The sequence below is a fragment of the Sorex fumeus genome, unplaced genomic scaffold, assembly GCF_029834395.1.
Source record: "Sorex fumeus unplaced genomic scaffold, SorFum_2.1 ptg000047l, whole genome shotgun sequence".
In the NCBI taxonomy this organism is placed as follows: Eukaryota; Metazoa; Chordata; class Mammalia; order Eulipotyphla; family Soricidae; genus Sorex; species Sorex fumeus.
In genome coordinates, this window is record NW_026606104.1 from 15,733,833 (window position 1) to 15,750,095 (window position 16,263).

Below are 16,263 nucleotides of genomic sequence, written 5' to 3' on the forward strand. Positions count from 1 at the left end.
GAAGGATAGCCATGCGAGCAAGCTGGGTTCTGAAAAGGATCGACCATATCCACACAGTAACCAAGCTCATCCAGTTTTCTTGGGAGTTCACGATGCCACTCTGTCTAACGTTCATTGATTTAAAGAAGGCCTTTGATTCTGTTGGGGTCATTGAAGCCCTAGCCAAACACGGTGTTCAAACTCAATACATCAGGATCCTCCATGAGCTGTATTATGGATTCACTACCAGGATCTCACCATTCTACAAAGAAGTGATCATCCATGTCAAGAGAGGGGTTCAGCAGGGTGATACCATTTCACCAAAATTCTTCAGTGCCACCCTCAAGAACATCATGCGATGACTGGAATGGGAAGGAATGGGAATGAAGATAGATGGTCGGAAACTACACCACCTCTGCTTTGCTGATGACATCATTCTAATAACACCAAACATTAGCCAAGCGGTACAAATGCTGGCTGACTTTGACCGTGATTGTGGGAAGGTCGTACTGCAGCTGAATCTCACAAAGACAATGTTCATGAGAAATGGACTCATTCCTGAGGTTCCATTCTCTCTCAATGAACAAACATCTCCAAATGCAGCAGTTATGTGTACCTAAGTCGAGAAGTCAACATGACGAATGACCTGGCACCTGAGTTGCACAAGTGGAAGAGAGCAGCTTGGAATGCCTTCAAGAGTTTCAAGAGTGTCAAAGAAATAGCTAAGAGGACGAAGAACCTCCGGCTCCAGGCACATCTCTTCAATTCCACTGTTCCTCCTGCATTAGCATATGCCTCAGAGACCTGGGTGCTATGAAAACAGGACGAGAACACTATTCAGGTCTCCCAAAGAAGAATTGAAAGAGCTATGCTTGGGGTATCACGCTTCACTCAAGTGAGAGAAAGAATCCAGAGTTCTGATCTCCATTGATGATCGAGAATCAGGGATGCTGTCTCTTTTGGCAAGGTGTCTAAAATCAGATGGGCTGGACACATAATACTATTTGGAGATGACCGCTGGACTAGAGCCATTACTGACTGGATTCCATGGGACATCAAAAGATTGCATGGCCTCTCACCTACCAGATGGTCAGACTTCTTCATCAAGACCCTGAATGATCGCTTTGAGGCTCTTCATGTTCCTGGAGCGAGCAGACGCCATTGGGCTACGCTAGTACGTGACAGGACGAATGGAGATGTTACTGGTGCCCGCTCGACCAAATTGATGAGTAAAGAGATGTCAAGTGATCAAGAGATATATTTCCAAGCTTCTAAAAGTCTTTAACTGACTTTCCTGATATGAAATATACTTTTTAATTACTTTACAAACACTTTTGTAAACTTGTAAGCAATTATATCATTTGAGTTGACTCTATAGATACTACACTAACAATTATATAGCAAAATATTTTAATATTGTCTTGGAGCTGGAGCACTTGCCTTGCATGCAGAGATCCCAAATTCAAATTTGCTGCTGTATTAAAGACTTGAAGAACTGGACCAATATTATAGGGAGTTGCCCCAGGCACGTACCACTGCTGGGAAAGTCCCCATCTAATTTTTCTTCAGCCAGCAAACTTTTTTTTAACACACCATTATTTACAAAGTTATTCATACACAATTGAGTTTTAGAAATACAATATTGCAGCACCAATCCCACCACTAGTCTTAACCACCCTCTATCATAATCCTTTCTCCAGCCTGCTCTCTTGACAAGCACCTTTCTAAGTTCCGTAAGGATCAAGTCCGGGCTGGCCATGTGTGAGGCCAGTGCCTGGCCCGCTGAACAGTCACCCCGGCCTCAGGTGCTATTATTTCTTAACATCACCTTTGTACCTCAACCACCTGACCTTGCTCTTGTTGCTTCTCATTTGTCTCTTCTTCCCTTCACCCCTCCACTCTTTCTGTTCTTCTCTGCCCAATACTCTGGGGCCGAGATTGACCTGGCATTAGCGCTTTAAAACACTGCATTCTTTCATAGACTTATTCTAAATACCACATATAAGTGATGTTATCCTGTGTTTCTCTTTCTTCTGACTTCCTTCATTTATCAGGATGTCTTCCAGTTCCATTCGTGTTGTGGTGAATTGCATGATTTCATCATTCCTTAGAGCTATGTAGTATTCCATTATTTATAAATATCTATATGTCTATATATCTCTATTGATGAGTAAAGAGATGTCAAGTGATCAAGATATATCTGTATCTCTATATAGATATATAGATAACACATCTTCATGATCCATGCATCTGTTCCTGGACATCTAGGTTGATTCCAAGTCTTAGCTATTATATTGAGTGTTGCAAGGAATAATAGTGTGCATGTGTTAGGGCAAAAGAAATAGTCCAGTGTATGCACAGCTGACCCGTTTTCAGTCGCCGACATCCCATATCGTCCCCCTAGTTCTGCCAGGAGTGATTGCTGAGCACAAAGTCAGAAGTAATCCCTGAGCACCACCAGTTGTGACCCCAAAACAGAACCAAATCAAAACAAAATATACATAGAATATTAAATTTATTGTTGCAATAGAACTGAGTTCATTAAATGGAAGTAATTTAGAGTGAATAGTAACTTATTAGAAACAATTTTTTTTGGTCTACTAATTATTGTAAGGGAAAAATATGTTCTGCAAACTGAGAAACATATATGCCATCTCTTTAAGATATTTAACTATAGGACAGTTGATTTCTTATTTCTTACTTCAGATTTAGAAATTGGAAGCCTACTTTGTTTTGGTTGACTTCTTTAAATAAACTTGCAAAATTAAACAGTCATATTTATATCAAATATATGGTTTTATCTTTCCTCGTGGCTTCTTTGTACAAAAGTATAGGTTCAGTCTGTTTGCAGTATCTGTGGTTCAGGCTAGAAGCTGAGGTTTGAAAGTATGGCAGTCTCCTTTTAACTTTTTAGTTCCTTACATACAAATTGTGGATGTCGTAACATTTTAAGATTAAATAGCATGACACTGTCAAACCTTGAGTGAAATCCAGTTTTAAATACACACCCATGCATGCACACACAAACACACGTGGTTTATATATAAAAAATGGACTAGATAATGCCCATGTATAAATAAGCCCTGAAACTATGACACCGGAATTGAGGTTGAATAGTAGCAGTGTGAGCTGGAAGGGTCCTAGGATCAATGGGAGAAGAATATTGGCATGTTGGTGGCAGGGTGGTATGGCAACATTGTACCCTCATAACAGAAGCATTTGTGGGGCTAGAATGATAATACAGAGGTTAAGGTGCTTGCGTTTTATGTGACCAATGTGGATTTGATCCCCAGCACCTATATTGTCCCCAGACCCTACCAGGAGTGATTTCTGAGCATTGTTGGGTCTGTCCCCAAACAAATAAACAAAAAAAATATAAAACCATAAACATTTATATTCTCATAAACCATTTTACCTCAATAAAAATGTAACTAATAGATACATTTAAAATTTAAAGTATTAAATTAATTTTACTTGTATTTACATTAAACTGATTTCAAATATACTAAGCATACAGCATATATGTAGGCACTATGAATGTAAATAAAATGTTAACACTAAATTTTTAGGGGTAGAGAGAGATTGAGAGATAATTATATTTTATTTTTACTATATTTTATTTTTACTGTGTAGCTATTTTTACAATAAATATATCAACACAAAGAATAATACAAGTAAGGACTAGTTCATCAGCATGAAACATCTTTATAGAACCTCCAGAAGGACATTGAGACCCCAGTGATGTGGAAACGTAATTCCCTGACAGTAGTAATTTTCCTTTCCCAAAAGACATTGATGGAAGATTGAAGCAGATGATATACTAAAAATCAGACATCAGCAGCAGCTACTAAGGTGCTTATTTAGATTTGTCACCTGTTTAAACCCCTTAAATGTGGAGCTGTGTAATCCCTTTCCTTGTAGCTGTGTAAACTCCTTTTGCCCGGCTAACGCTATGAGGGATTACACATTAATGGCTGTTCTTCGTGGGCTCTCCAGGCCGCTCTCTCTAGCCATCCACGCTCACACTTGGTGCTCTCTAATTGCTTCCCCACCGAGATGGCTGTTTTCTTGGGCCGATGATGGAGGAACAAGGACCAAGCTGGATGGTGATTAGTTGCTGTTTATTCTATATCTCCTTTCCCAAACTCTCTTCACAACTCTCTCCCCAACTCATAGTTCTCTCTCTCTCACAGCTCTCTCCAACCCTCTCTCTAACTCGTTCCACAATGCTCTCTTGCTCGCTCTGTCTCTTGTGCTGCCCACAGCTCCCACTCTGCATCTCTTCAACCCTCTACCTCTTTTTACTCTGCTCCCCTAATCTCCTCAGCCACCACTTTTTTAAATTTATTTATTAGTGAGACACCATGAGGTACAGTTGTAGACTTACAAATTTAGTGCTTGGGTTTCAATTATACAATGATCAAATACCCATCCCTCCACCAGTGCCCATTTCCCACCACCACGGATCCCAGTATCCCCTCCACCTTCCATCACCCTCATCCCACCCTGCCTCTGTGGCAGGTCATTCCCCTCTGTTCTCTCTCTCCTTTTGGGTGTTGTGGAAAAGGGAGCCACCACTTTTACCACCTCTTCTCTAACCATGCCTCCCAAATCACACCTCCCCCTGGTAAGCACAAACAACATGTTTTTCAAACCTTCCTGACCACCTGCAGCCCACAGGGCAAAACAGTACTTAAGATGTGTTTCTCCTCTCCTTAGACCAGAAATTTAATTAACATCTTAATTCTACTCCCTAATATTTTCCATTCTTTATGGACACAGTAATAGACACATTTAGGCTTTTAGGGCAACTCTCCTGGGGGCATCTTTCCACAGTCTCAGACTACAGTGCTCGGGCTGGATTAATAATGCCTAACCCCAGCATGGTCCCAATCTAGTTATTACTTTTGGGGTCATTTCGATGCCTGGGTTGCCCATCCAGTCCCTCACCAGAACCCTGCTTTTGGGAATCTAGAAAGTAAGGGCAACTGAGGCGTAAGTCGAGAGAGCAGATGTCCAGGAGGTAATATTATCTGGAATCAATTAACTCCCAAATTATAAGCTTATCTTTTTAACTGTCTTCCTGTGTCCATATAAAAGGTAATTGCTCTGAATTAACTATGCAAAGGACATTAAGGAGAAGAGAAAAACAATATTTACAAGTCAGCAGAATCTGATCAGGAGGCAAAGCTGGTTGGGGAAACAATCAACAAACCCTAGCTCCCTACAGCCAGGAAGGAAGGGCAAACCGATGTTATCCTACAGTCACCTATGTATTTTTTCCTCTTCTGAATATAAAATATTTTCACAGAAAAGCACACCATGGTATAGAAGAAGTTGAGGAGACAGTGGGACAAATGTAGAGGGAAGTGACACTCTGAGGGAGGGTGTGGTGCTAGAAATTTTATGTATGAAACCTCACCAATAACAGTTTACAGTTTTATAGACTATGGTACTTAAACTAATTTTTTAAAGTGCAGATTGAATAACTTAATTCAAGATTATCTCCATTTGCTTCTTTTTTAATTACAGTTACAAAGCTTTCCTGATTGAGTTTCAGTCATACAATGATTGAACACCCATGCTTCCACCACCACTGTCCCCAGTATCCCTCCTGCCACTCCAACCCCATCCCACCCCCTACCTCTGTGGTGGGCACCTTTCTATTTACTCTCTCTACTTTGGGGCATTACCCCATTTGCTTCTTGACATGTTTTTCTTCTCTTATCAATTCTCACACTGTCTGTCTCATTTCCCTACTGACAGCCAGAGCTACCTTCCCCCTCATCCATGTACTTTCCCTCACTATCCCAAGCTGAGTTCAAAAGTGCACACCCAAACTAGAGGGAGGTGGAAACATAAGGATCTTACTGGTGACACCCATCAGGTCTGTAGAAGAGAAACATCGTCTTACCAATATTTTTTAAACATTGAATTCTGGGTGATCGGGCCAAAGACACTAACTAGCACAAACTGGAAATGGAAGTTTATCTTTCCCAGGTGCTGACAGTGAACCCAGCCTATCCCCTAAAAGAAAATTGCACGCACGTCTTCACCAAAAAAGACAGGACAGAACAATCTACAGCAATGTAGTAAAAAGATTTTTAAAATATAGTAAAACTCAGAATGAAGGAACTTATGGGAGCAAAACTATTCATAGGAAAAAGTACAAAAAGACGGTGAAGAAATAGGATAGAAATGTAGAAGTACCTTTCATCTGTTCAATCCAGGAAGTAATAGGGGCTGGTAGCCTGGAGAAATATTGCATAGGTTTTGGAAATTAGATAGAATTTGACTTAAATTGTGAAGATCAAAAATAAATGCAGCAAGATCTTAAAATCCAAGTTAAAAGATGGCAGTAAGAGAATTCTAATTTTTTGTTCTCTCATATTAAACCTATCTTTGATTTTATTCTTAGGGTGATCAAGGTCTTTCTGGATTAATGGGCCCCCCTGGTGTGCCAGGTGATAAGGTAAGATGTTCTTTAGTCTGACATAATTAGCTGTCAAATGCAACTGTGAGCTCTTCAACTCTAAAGATTTTATTTTGAAGTTAAATTGCACATCTTAACAGAATTAATTTTGTTGCTGAAAGTGGTCACCACAAAAGGCGGGATTTAAAGAAAATTTTTTAAAAAGTCCTAAAAAAACTGTATTTGGGAAATAACCTATTTCTGAAAATGTGAGTTGTTTTCATGTTCAAAGTGTGGTATTCTTGATTTTGGATAATGAATGTAACTGATTTGCTAGGTAAGAAATGTTTGCCATTAGCTATTTATGTGAATGTGAAAAGGATGCTCACCTTGATTTCTTTCACTCACAATCTCAGTACAATAATAGAAAAGATACTGCTATCAGAGAGTCTTTTACCTTCCATATTTCCACTATATATTGCTATGGTCTTAGACTCAACTTTCTCTTATGCAGTGTTAGAATATGAGAGTTCCTTTGAAGTTATTGGTTCCCTGGAGACATGAAACTACAGAGTGATCATTTTTCTACTAGAATTGATCTTGTTTTACAATCATGAGCCTGTTTGATAAACATGAATCAGTATGACTTTGACCTCTAAGTAGGCCTGAGAGAAAATAGCTGTCAAATAACAAAGAAAATTTAATAATAACGAATTACATTATTATATTTGGGATTACATATGCAACTATTGCTTCCTAAAGTATAATCCTGCATGTGAGAGAAAAATTTATCATTGCTTCTGAGAAAATGCTCCCTGTGGTTTTTGGAATTAACAACCCAGAAAGGGAAATTCTAGGTAAAGTATGAGGAATTATTATACAGTTATATAGATATAGATATACATAAATATATAGATTATATTACATAGTATATAAAGAAATATTAATAGATGAAATCTAAAAAGACTTTAGTATAATCAATTGGTTAATTTTAACTTTGAAATTGTAATTTAAAGCAGAATTTATTAACATTCAAAAAACTCTGTGCATATGTTGTATGACTCTTAACCTACCAGTATTTAAAAACATCCAGAAGAATACACACTTTCTTAATCTGTGTAAATCTAGTAAGCAAAATGATAGCATTATTGTAGGCTGTGCCATGGGTTAAGTATCTGTCACTAACTTTTTCTTATATTAACTATAAAAATCTGGTTTTTATTATTATCTAACGGAAATAGATCTTATAGAAATCAGGGATCTTATCATATTGTGAATTAGCAGCTGTAGATGAATTCTCCCTAGAGAAAGTTTAGTTGAAATATTTATAAATTAAATTACTTTATAAATGAATGTACTCTTATCTAAATAATATCGTGTAAATTTCTTTTCACATAAATAATTTTCAGAGTAAAGTATGCATGGTTTACCATGATTTGGCAGTAGCTGGGAAGAATGTTGAAATATTTGAGTTGATGTTGTCATTTCTCCAAGAATGTTTTCCCCATTTTGAGCCATGTTTATTAAATGAAACTACATACAGATTTAAAAAAAAAAAATCAAGTGCCGCTAAGAAAAAGACAACAGGACTCTAAACCTAAACTAATTTTCCAAATAGAAAGCTTGGGCTATATTAACATCCACTGTCTATATGCATGTCTTATATTAACATAACGTGTACAATAGAAACACATTTATTTATTTATTTTAATTTTTATTAGTAAGACACCATGAGGTACAGTTGTAGACTTACAAATTTTTGTGCTTGGGTTTCCATTATACAATGATCAAATACCCATCCCTCCATCAGTGCCCATTTCCCACCACTATGGATTCCAGTATCCTTCCCACCTCCCATCCTCCCCTCCCACCCTGCCTCTGTGTCCGGGCATTCCCTTTTGTTCTCTCTCTCCTATTGGGTGTTCTTGTTTGCAAAAGAGGCAATGGGTGGCAATCATGTTTGGTCTATAGTCTACTTTCAGCATGCATCTCCCATCCAGGAAGAATTCTCCCAACACCCTTTATTTGGTGCTCCCTTCTCTATCTGAGCTCCCTTTCCCCCATGCATGTGTGGCTGGCCTCCAAGTCATGGAGCAAAATTCCTGGTACTAATCTCGGCCATTCTTGGGTGTTAGTCTCCTATTTTGCTCCTTTATGTTCCCCAGATGAATGCAATATTTCTATGTCTATCCCTTTCTTTCTGAGTCATTTCGCTTAACACGATACTTTCCATGTAGTACCACTTGCGGTAAATTTCATGACTTCATCTTTTCTCTAACAGCTACATATTACTCAATTGTGTAAATGTATCAAATTTTCTTTAACCCGTCATCTATTCTCGGGCACTCAGGTTTTTTCCAGATTCTGGCTATTGTACACAATGCTGCAATGAACAAACAAGTGCAGATGTTACTTCGACTATACTTTTGTGACTCTGGGATATATTCCCAGGAGTGGTATTGCTGGGTCAAATGGGAACTCAATTTCTAATTTTTTGAGAATCGTCCATACTGTTTTCCAAAAGGGTTGAACCAGTCGGCATTCCCACCAGCAGTGAAGGAGGGTCCCTTTCTCACCACATCCGCGCCAGCATTGGTTGCTTTTGTTCTTGTGGATGTGGGCCAGTCTCTGTGGTGTGAAATGATATCTCATTGTGGATCTCCCTGATGATTAATGATGTGGACCATTTTCTCATGTTCCTTTTAGCCAGATGATTAATGATGTGGACCATTTTCTCATGTTCCTTTTAGCCATTTGAATTTCCTCTTTGAGAAAGTTTCTATTCATTTCATCACCCCATTTTTTGATGGGGTTGGATGTTTTCTTCTTGTGGAATTCAACCTGCACTTTGTATATGCTGTATATCAACCCTTTGTCGGATGTGTTTTTGGCAAAAACCCTTTCCCATTCTGTAGACGGTCTTTGTACTTTGGTCACTGTTTCTTTTGAGGTGCAGAAGCTTCTTAGTTTAAGATAGTCTCATTTGTCTATCTCTGTTTTCACTTGAGTGGCCAGTGGCATGACATCTTTGAAGATACCATTAGCTTCAATGTCATGGAGGGTTTTGCGAACTTTTTCCTCAATGTACCTTATGAATTCCGGTCTGATGTTGAAGTCTTTAATCCACTTTGATCTTCCTTTTGTACATGGCGTTAGGCAGAGATCTGAGCCCACGTTTTTGCATGTAGCCGTCCAGTTTTGCCAGCACAATTTGATAAAGAGGCTTTTTTTACTCCACTTCACTTTTCTTGCCCCCTTATCGAAGAGCAGATGCTCGTATGCTTGAGGGGAGATGTCAGTATATTCAACACTGTTCCATTGGTCTACAGCTCTACTTTGGTTCCAGTACCATGCTGTTTTAATTATTACAGCTTTGTATTACAGTTTGAAGTTAGGGAGGTTGATTCCTCCCATTTTCTTTTTCCCCAGAATTGCTTTAGCTATTCGTGGGGGCTTATTGTTCCATATAAATTTCAGGAGTGTTTGCTCCATTTCTTTGAAGAATGTCATGGGTATCCTAATAGGGATCACATTGAATTTGTACAATGCTTTGGGGAAGTATTGCCATTTTGACAATGTTAATTCTCCCGTTCCATGAACAGGGGATATTTTTCCATTTCCTCGTGTCCTCTTTTATTTCCTGAAGTAGCATTTTATAGTTTTCTTTGTACAGGTCCTTTACTTCCTTAGTTAAGTTGATTCCTAGGTACTTAATTTTCTGGGGCACTATTGTGAATGGGATTGTTTTCTTCATGTCACTTTCTTCTCTTTCACTATTTGTATATAGGAAATCCATGGACTTTTGGGTATTGATTTTGTAGCCTGCAACTTTACTATACAAGTCTATTGTTTCTAGGAGTTTCTTGGTAGAGGTTTTAGCGTTCTCTAAGTATAGTATCATATCATCTGTGAAGAGTGAGAGCTTGATTTCTTCCTTTCCTACCTGGATGCCCTTAAAAATCTTTTTCTTGCCTAATCGCTATTGCAAGTACTTGCAGTACTATATTGAACAACAGTGGAGAGAGTGGATATCCTTGTCTCGTCCCTGATCTTAGAGGAAAGGCTCTCAGGTTTTCCCCATTAAGGATGATGCTTGCTTTAGGCTTGTGGTAGATGGTTTTAACTTTATTGAAGAAAGTCCCCTCTATTGCCATTTTGGTGAGGGTTTTCATCATAAAGGGGTGCTGGATCTTGTCAAATGCTTTCTCTGCATCTATTGATGTGATCATATGATTTTTATCTTTTCTTTTATTGATATGATGGATTATGTTGATTGATTTCCGAGTTTTAAATCAGCCTTGCATCCCCGGGATGAATCCCACTTGGTCATGGTGTATGATCTTTTTGATGAGTAGTTGAATTCTATTTGCTAGTATTTTGTTGAGAATTTTTGCAGCCGTGTTCATCAGGGATATCGGCCTGTAGTTTTCTTTTCTTGTGGTGTCTTTGTTTTCTTTTGGTATTAGAGAGATACGGGCTTCATAGAAACTGTTTGGGAGAGTTTCCGTTTTTTCAATTTCTTGGAAAAGCTTGAGAAGGTATTAGAGAGATACGGGCTTCATAGAAACTGTTTGGGAGAGTTTCCGTTTTTTCAGTTTCTTGGAAAAGCTTGAGAAGGACTGGCATTAGGTCCTCTTTAAATATTTGGAAAAATTCGCTAGTGAATCATCTGAACCTGAACTTTTGTTTTTGGGAAGACTTTTGATTACAGTTTCAATTTCCTTGATGTAAATAGGTCTATTCAGATACTCTAGATCTTCTTGATTCAGCTTTGGGAGATTATACAGTAGTCCAGGAATTTATCCATTTCTTCTAGTTTCTCTTGTTTCGTGGCATACAGACTTTCAAAGGAGTCTCTGATGATGTTTTGTATTTCTTTGGTTTCTGTTGTGGTATCCTTTTTCTCATTTCTGATTCAGTTTATTAGGGTTCTCTCTCTCTTGTTTCTTTGTGAGTGTTGCTAGTGGTTTATCTATCTTGTTTATTTTCTCAAAGAACCAGCTCTTGGTTTCATTGATCTTTCGGAATGTATCTTTGGTTTCCATGTCATTGGTTTCTGCTCTAAGCTTTATGATCTCTTTCCTTCTGCCTGATTTAGGCTCATTCTGTTGATCCTTTTTTAAGGTCTTGAGCTGTGAGGTCAATTTGTTTATGTGGATCCTTTCTACAGTCCTAAGATATGCTTGCAGAGCTATAAATTTCCCCCTTAATACGGTTTTTGCTGCATCCCATAGGTTCTGGTAGCTCATGTCTTCATTCTCATTTGTTTACAGGTATCTTTTGATTTTGTCCTTGACTTTGTTCCTGACCCATTCATTGTTCAGCATTGAGTTGTTTAATTTCCAGGAGTTTGATTTGATTCTCCATGTCTGTTTGTGATTCACTTCTATCCTCAGTGCATCGTGGTCTGAAAAGATGGTTGATACTATTTCTATCTTCCTGATTCTGTTGAGGTATGTTTTGTGGCCTAGCACATGGTCTATTTTGTAAAATGTTCCATGCGCACTGGAGAAGAATGTGTATTCTTTCTTTTTGGGGTGTAAAGCCCTGTATAGATCTATAAGCCCTTTCTCTTGTATTTCTTTTTTCAAAACCAATGATTCCTTGCTGAGTTTTGTCCTTGTTGATCAAACCAGAGGTGATAAGACGATGATGAAGTCTCCAACTACTATGGTGTTGCTAGCAATGTCCTCCTTAAAATCTGTTAGCAGTTGTTTTAAATATTTAGCTGTTCCCTCATTAAGTGCGTATGCATTTAAGAGTGTGATTTCTTCCTGTTATACGTATCCCTTGATGAAGAGAAAATAGCCTTCGCTGTCCCTTCTAATCTTTTTCAACATGAAATTAATGTTGTTGGATACGGTATGGCCACCCCAGCTTTTTTGCAGGAGCTGTTTGTTTGCAGGATTGTTTTCCATCCTTTGACTTTGAGTCTGTGTTTGCTCTGAGTGTTGAGATAAATTTCTTGTAGGCAGCAGAATGTTGGGTTCTGTCTCTGTATCCATTTTGCCACTCTCTGTCTCTTAAATGGTGAATTTAGACCATTGACATTGAGAAAGATTACTGTTATGGGGTTTTGTATTATCTTTTTCTAAGGGTCTGTTATGGTTGTAGGGTTTGTCTTGTCTTATAGTAGCCCCTTTATCCCTTGTTTTAGGTTTGGTTTTGAGTCTATGAAGTTCCTGAAGAGCTGCTGTTTATCTAGAAAATAGTGTACTGTTCCTTCGATTTTGAGTGAGAGTTTAGCCTGATAGAGTATTCTTGGTGAAGCATTCATTTCAGTGAGTTTTTTTCACTATATCTCACCACCGCCTTAGGGCTTGGAGGGCTTCCTCTGATAGATCTGCTGTGAATCTAAGGGGTGCTCCTTTGTATGTGATTTCCTTCTTTGACCTTGCTGCTTGCAGTATTGTGTTTCTATCTGCGGCATAGATCATTCTAACTACGATATGTCTTGGAGTGTTTTTGTTAGGGTCTCTTTCAGTTGGCACCCTTTGGGCTCCATGAATCTGAATGGCTGCATTGTCAAACTCTGGGAATTTTTCAGCAATGATTTGTTTAACCGTGGCTTTTTCATTGGGATTGTTTCCCTGAGCTTCTGGTAGTCCAATGATTCTAATGTTGTTTGTCTTGGAATCGTCTCCTAGGACTCTGATTCTCTGTGGAGCTATTTTGAGGTCCCTTGCCACTGTTTTTTGTTGCCTGTTAGCTTGGTGCAGCTGATCTTCCAGCTCACTGGTTCTTTCCTCAGCTGTGGTCATTCTATTATTGAGGGCACAGATTGAGTTTTTTATTTCATCTAGAAGAGGAAGGGAATGGCCAATTATTGGGTAAAAAGTTTAGTAAATTATGAACGTTTTATCATGTTGACTAATTTTTGTTTATTTTTTGAATTATCTAGATTATTTTCATTACTTCCTGTAACAAGGTTCATGCTGGAAAAACATAGGGGAAAAGTTCATGTTAGCTGTAATCTAAAGACCTTTATCTTTTCTTTTCTTGTGTGGGAGATGCCTAAGCAATGCTCAGGGAGCCCAAGAGCCATGTCAGGGAGACTCAGCACCAATATGTAGCCAAGAGCGTGGTGCTTCTTGGACCTAGTGGTGCTGGATGCCACTAATGTCACACTAAGTGCTGTGGGAGCACGTGTTGCTGTGTCTCAAGCTCTGGGCCTAGAACATGCAAGGCCTGCACTCTAGCCCTTGAATTATACACCCATCCCATTTTGTGAATTAGTAATATGGCCATTTACTAATCTTAATAGTAACCTTTCTATTATGCACCATATTCCAGTGTTTTTACTATAACCAATTAATTTAATTCTAAAATTTTATTTCATCTATTTATGTAAATTCTGCATTCAGTATGTTTTTTTTTTATCTAGGAGTACTGCTATTTATTCAGCCACTGATTAGCTGGTTGAATTGGCCATAAAATACACCTTGCTTTTTTTTCATAATTTTATTTATTTGTTTTTTTTTCTTCTTATGTTTATTTATTGAATCACTGTGGGAAAAGTTACTAAGCCTTCAGGTTTAAGTCTCGGTCATACAATGACGAAACACCTCTCCCTTCACCACTACTCATTTTTCACCACCGAGAACCCCAATATACCCCCTCCCACCCCTCCTAATGCCTGTGAGGTAGATGATTTCCACTTAACTCTTCTCTACATTGATTACATTCATTATTTTGACAAAAGATGCACCATTACTGTTTAGGATCCCCCCCAACAATCAAAATTGCTGAAAAGGCATTGTGAAATACTTTGTTTTCTATCGCTGGTTATGAGACACATATAATGATTTTGCATTCCTGCAAAGAGCCAGATAATTACGAGATTGGTTTCTGGGTGTCTGGTGTTATGGCTGTGCCAGAGAGCTGCTCATGGGGGCAACTTGTGACCTCGGTAGGGCATGAAGGATGAGCCGGACCACCCGCCTCTCATGAGACAACAATTGCCCCATCACTGCCAGCTCATACCTAGCTTTCCGATAAGCTCTGAGGTGGCAGCCACCTCGTATGTGTTCCAGAAGCCGCTGGGTTTTGAGATTTGTTTCTGCGTCTCTGGGATCATGGTCGTTAATCAGCTTGATCAGGAGCCAGAGAGGACGTTTGTAGGCGGCGACTCGGGGTCTCGCTGGGATGGGGAGGAAAGGGCCAGTTCCACCCCCATCTGGTGAGGCCCCGCGTGTCTCGTCACTGCAGGCCCAAACCTGACTGTCCAGTGACTTCTGGAGGATGGTGGTCACCGGGCTGCCAAGGGAAACAGGTCAAGGCAGGAAACCCATTCCCACCTGAAGTAGCCCAGAGCCAGTAATCTACTGCAGGAACAGGATGCATTTGTGCCAAAAGCCTTTGGTTTCCGAGATTCATTTCTGAGTCTCTGGGACCATGGCCATCAAGCAGTTCGATCAAGAACCAGAGAGGCCATGCCTCCAATTATATAGCTGGGCTGGAGGTGGTTTGTGGGTGTGTCTCCCACACACCTAACTTTTGGCCATTTACTTTCTTGGTAAACTTTGCCCCAAGTTTTTTGGGTCTGGCCAAATGCACAGCAGCAAATTTTGAGGTATCTGAAAGTCTGACGGTGCCATCAGGCTGCTGATGCACTCGCCTCACAGGTACAGATTGACCTGCTGGTGGCACCATACCCCCCGCATTCAGTATGTCTTAATAGAAGACTTCCATAACTTATCCAAACCAGAAAACTATTAATTGGCAGAAATTCAGGCTTGCTTGACTTCTGACTGTGCCCTGAGTAACTTCAAATACTGCTTCCCATCTGTCAATTCATCAGGACATTGTTTTTTAGATGTACATTTCAGTGTATCTGTTTTTCTGCCTTTTTATGCCTGGTTGCAAACGGAAATAAAGTGTTTTCCATGAATATCAAGGAACAAATGTTATTTTGGATGGCAGATAATAATGATTTCATTACTTTTGTCTGGAGATATTTGAAAATATTAAAGTTCTTCAAATAAAATCCACACTTAAGTAATTTTTATGATGGCTACAAGAAGGTTGTATAAAGAATAGTGACAACTTATGAAAGCTATTGAGGTTAATACATTTAAAATTACTATAAAATTAGGTTCTATAAAAAACATTGAAAGAAAAATAAATTATTGCCTATAAGTGGATGGACATGGATAGTATATAATGTTAAGTGACATGAGACAAAGAGAGGGACAGACATAGAATGACTGCACTCATTTGTGGAATAGGAAATAACATAATGTGAGACTGACACCTAGGGACATAGACATAAGGGCCAGGAAAATTGCTCCATAGCTGGGAGCCTGCCTCATGAGCTGGGGGAGAAGGCAGCTGGAATAGAGAAGGGATTACTAAGTCAGTGATGGTTGGATGGATTGTTTGGGATGGGAGATGTGTGATGAAAGTTGATAAAGGACCAACCATGATAGCCTCTCAGTTCTATATTGCAAACCATAATGCCCAAAAGTAGAGAGAGAGTATGGGGGAAATTGCCACAGAGACAGGGGGAGGGTTGGGATGCGTGGGTGGTTTGTGGTAGGGGGGATACTGGGGATATTGGTTGTGGAAAACTTGGACTGGTGGAGGGATGGGAATTGGATCATTGTATAACTGAAACTCAAACATGAAAGCTTTGTAACTGTATCTCACAGTGATTCAATTAAAAAAAGAAGAAAATAAAGCATAGAAACCTAAAAAGTAAAAATAAAAAATAAATTAGCAGCAATATTTTTTATTCTCCAGAAGACTTGTGGTTTGCCTCTATATTTTCATTTATGTTTTTTCCTTTACAAAAAAAATTTTTAACATCCGTAACAAGTGATGGATTTCCTCAGATTTACATTACTAGTTACATTACCTCAATTTAGTCAACT

The 16,263-nt window shown here is 39.0% G+C and overlaps 1 protein-coding gene across 1 annotated transcript in view; it reads left to right on the plus strand.

Annotated features, from left to right (window-relative positions):
• COL24A1 (collagen type XXIV alpha 1 chain) overlaps positions 1-16,263 on the plus strand; it is a 324,882-nt gene that overhangs the window by 54,394 nt on the left and 254,225 nt on the right. The window contains exon 8 of the mRNA XM_056123526.1: positions 6,398-6,451. Within this exon, the coding sequence (XP_055979501.1) occupies positions 6,398-6,451 (54 nt within the window). The remainder of the gene's footprint in view (positions 1-6,397; positions 6,452-16,263) is intronic.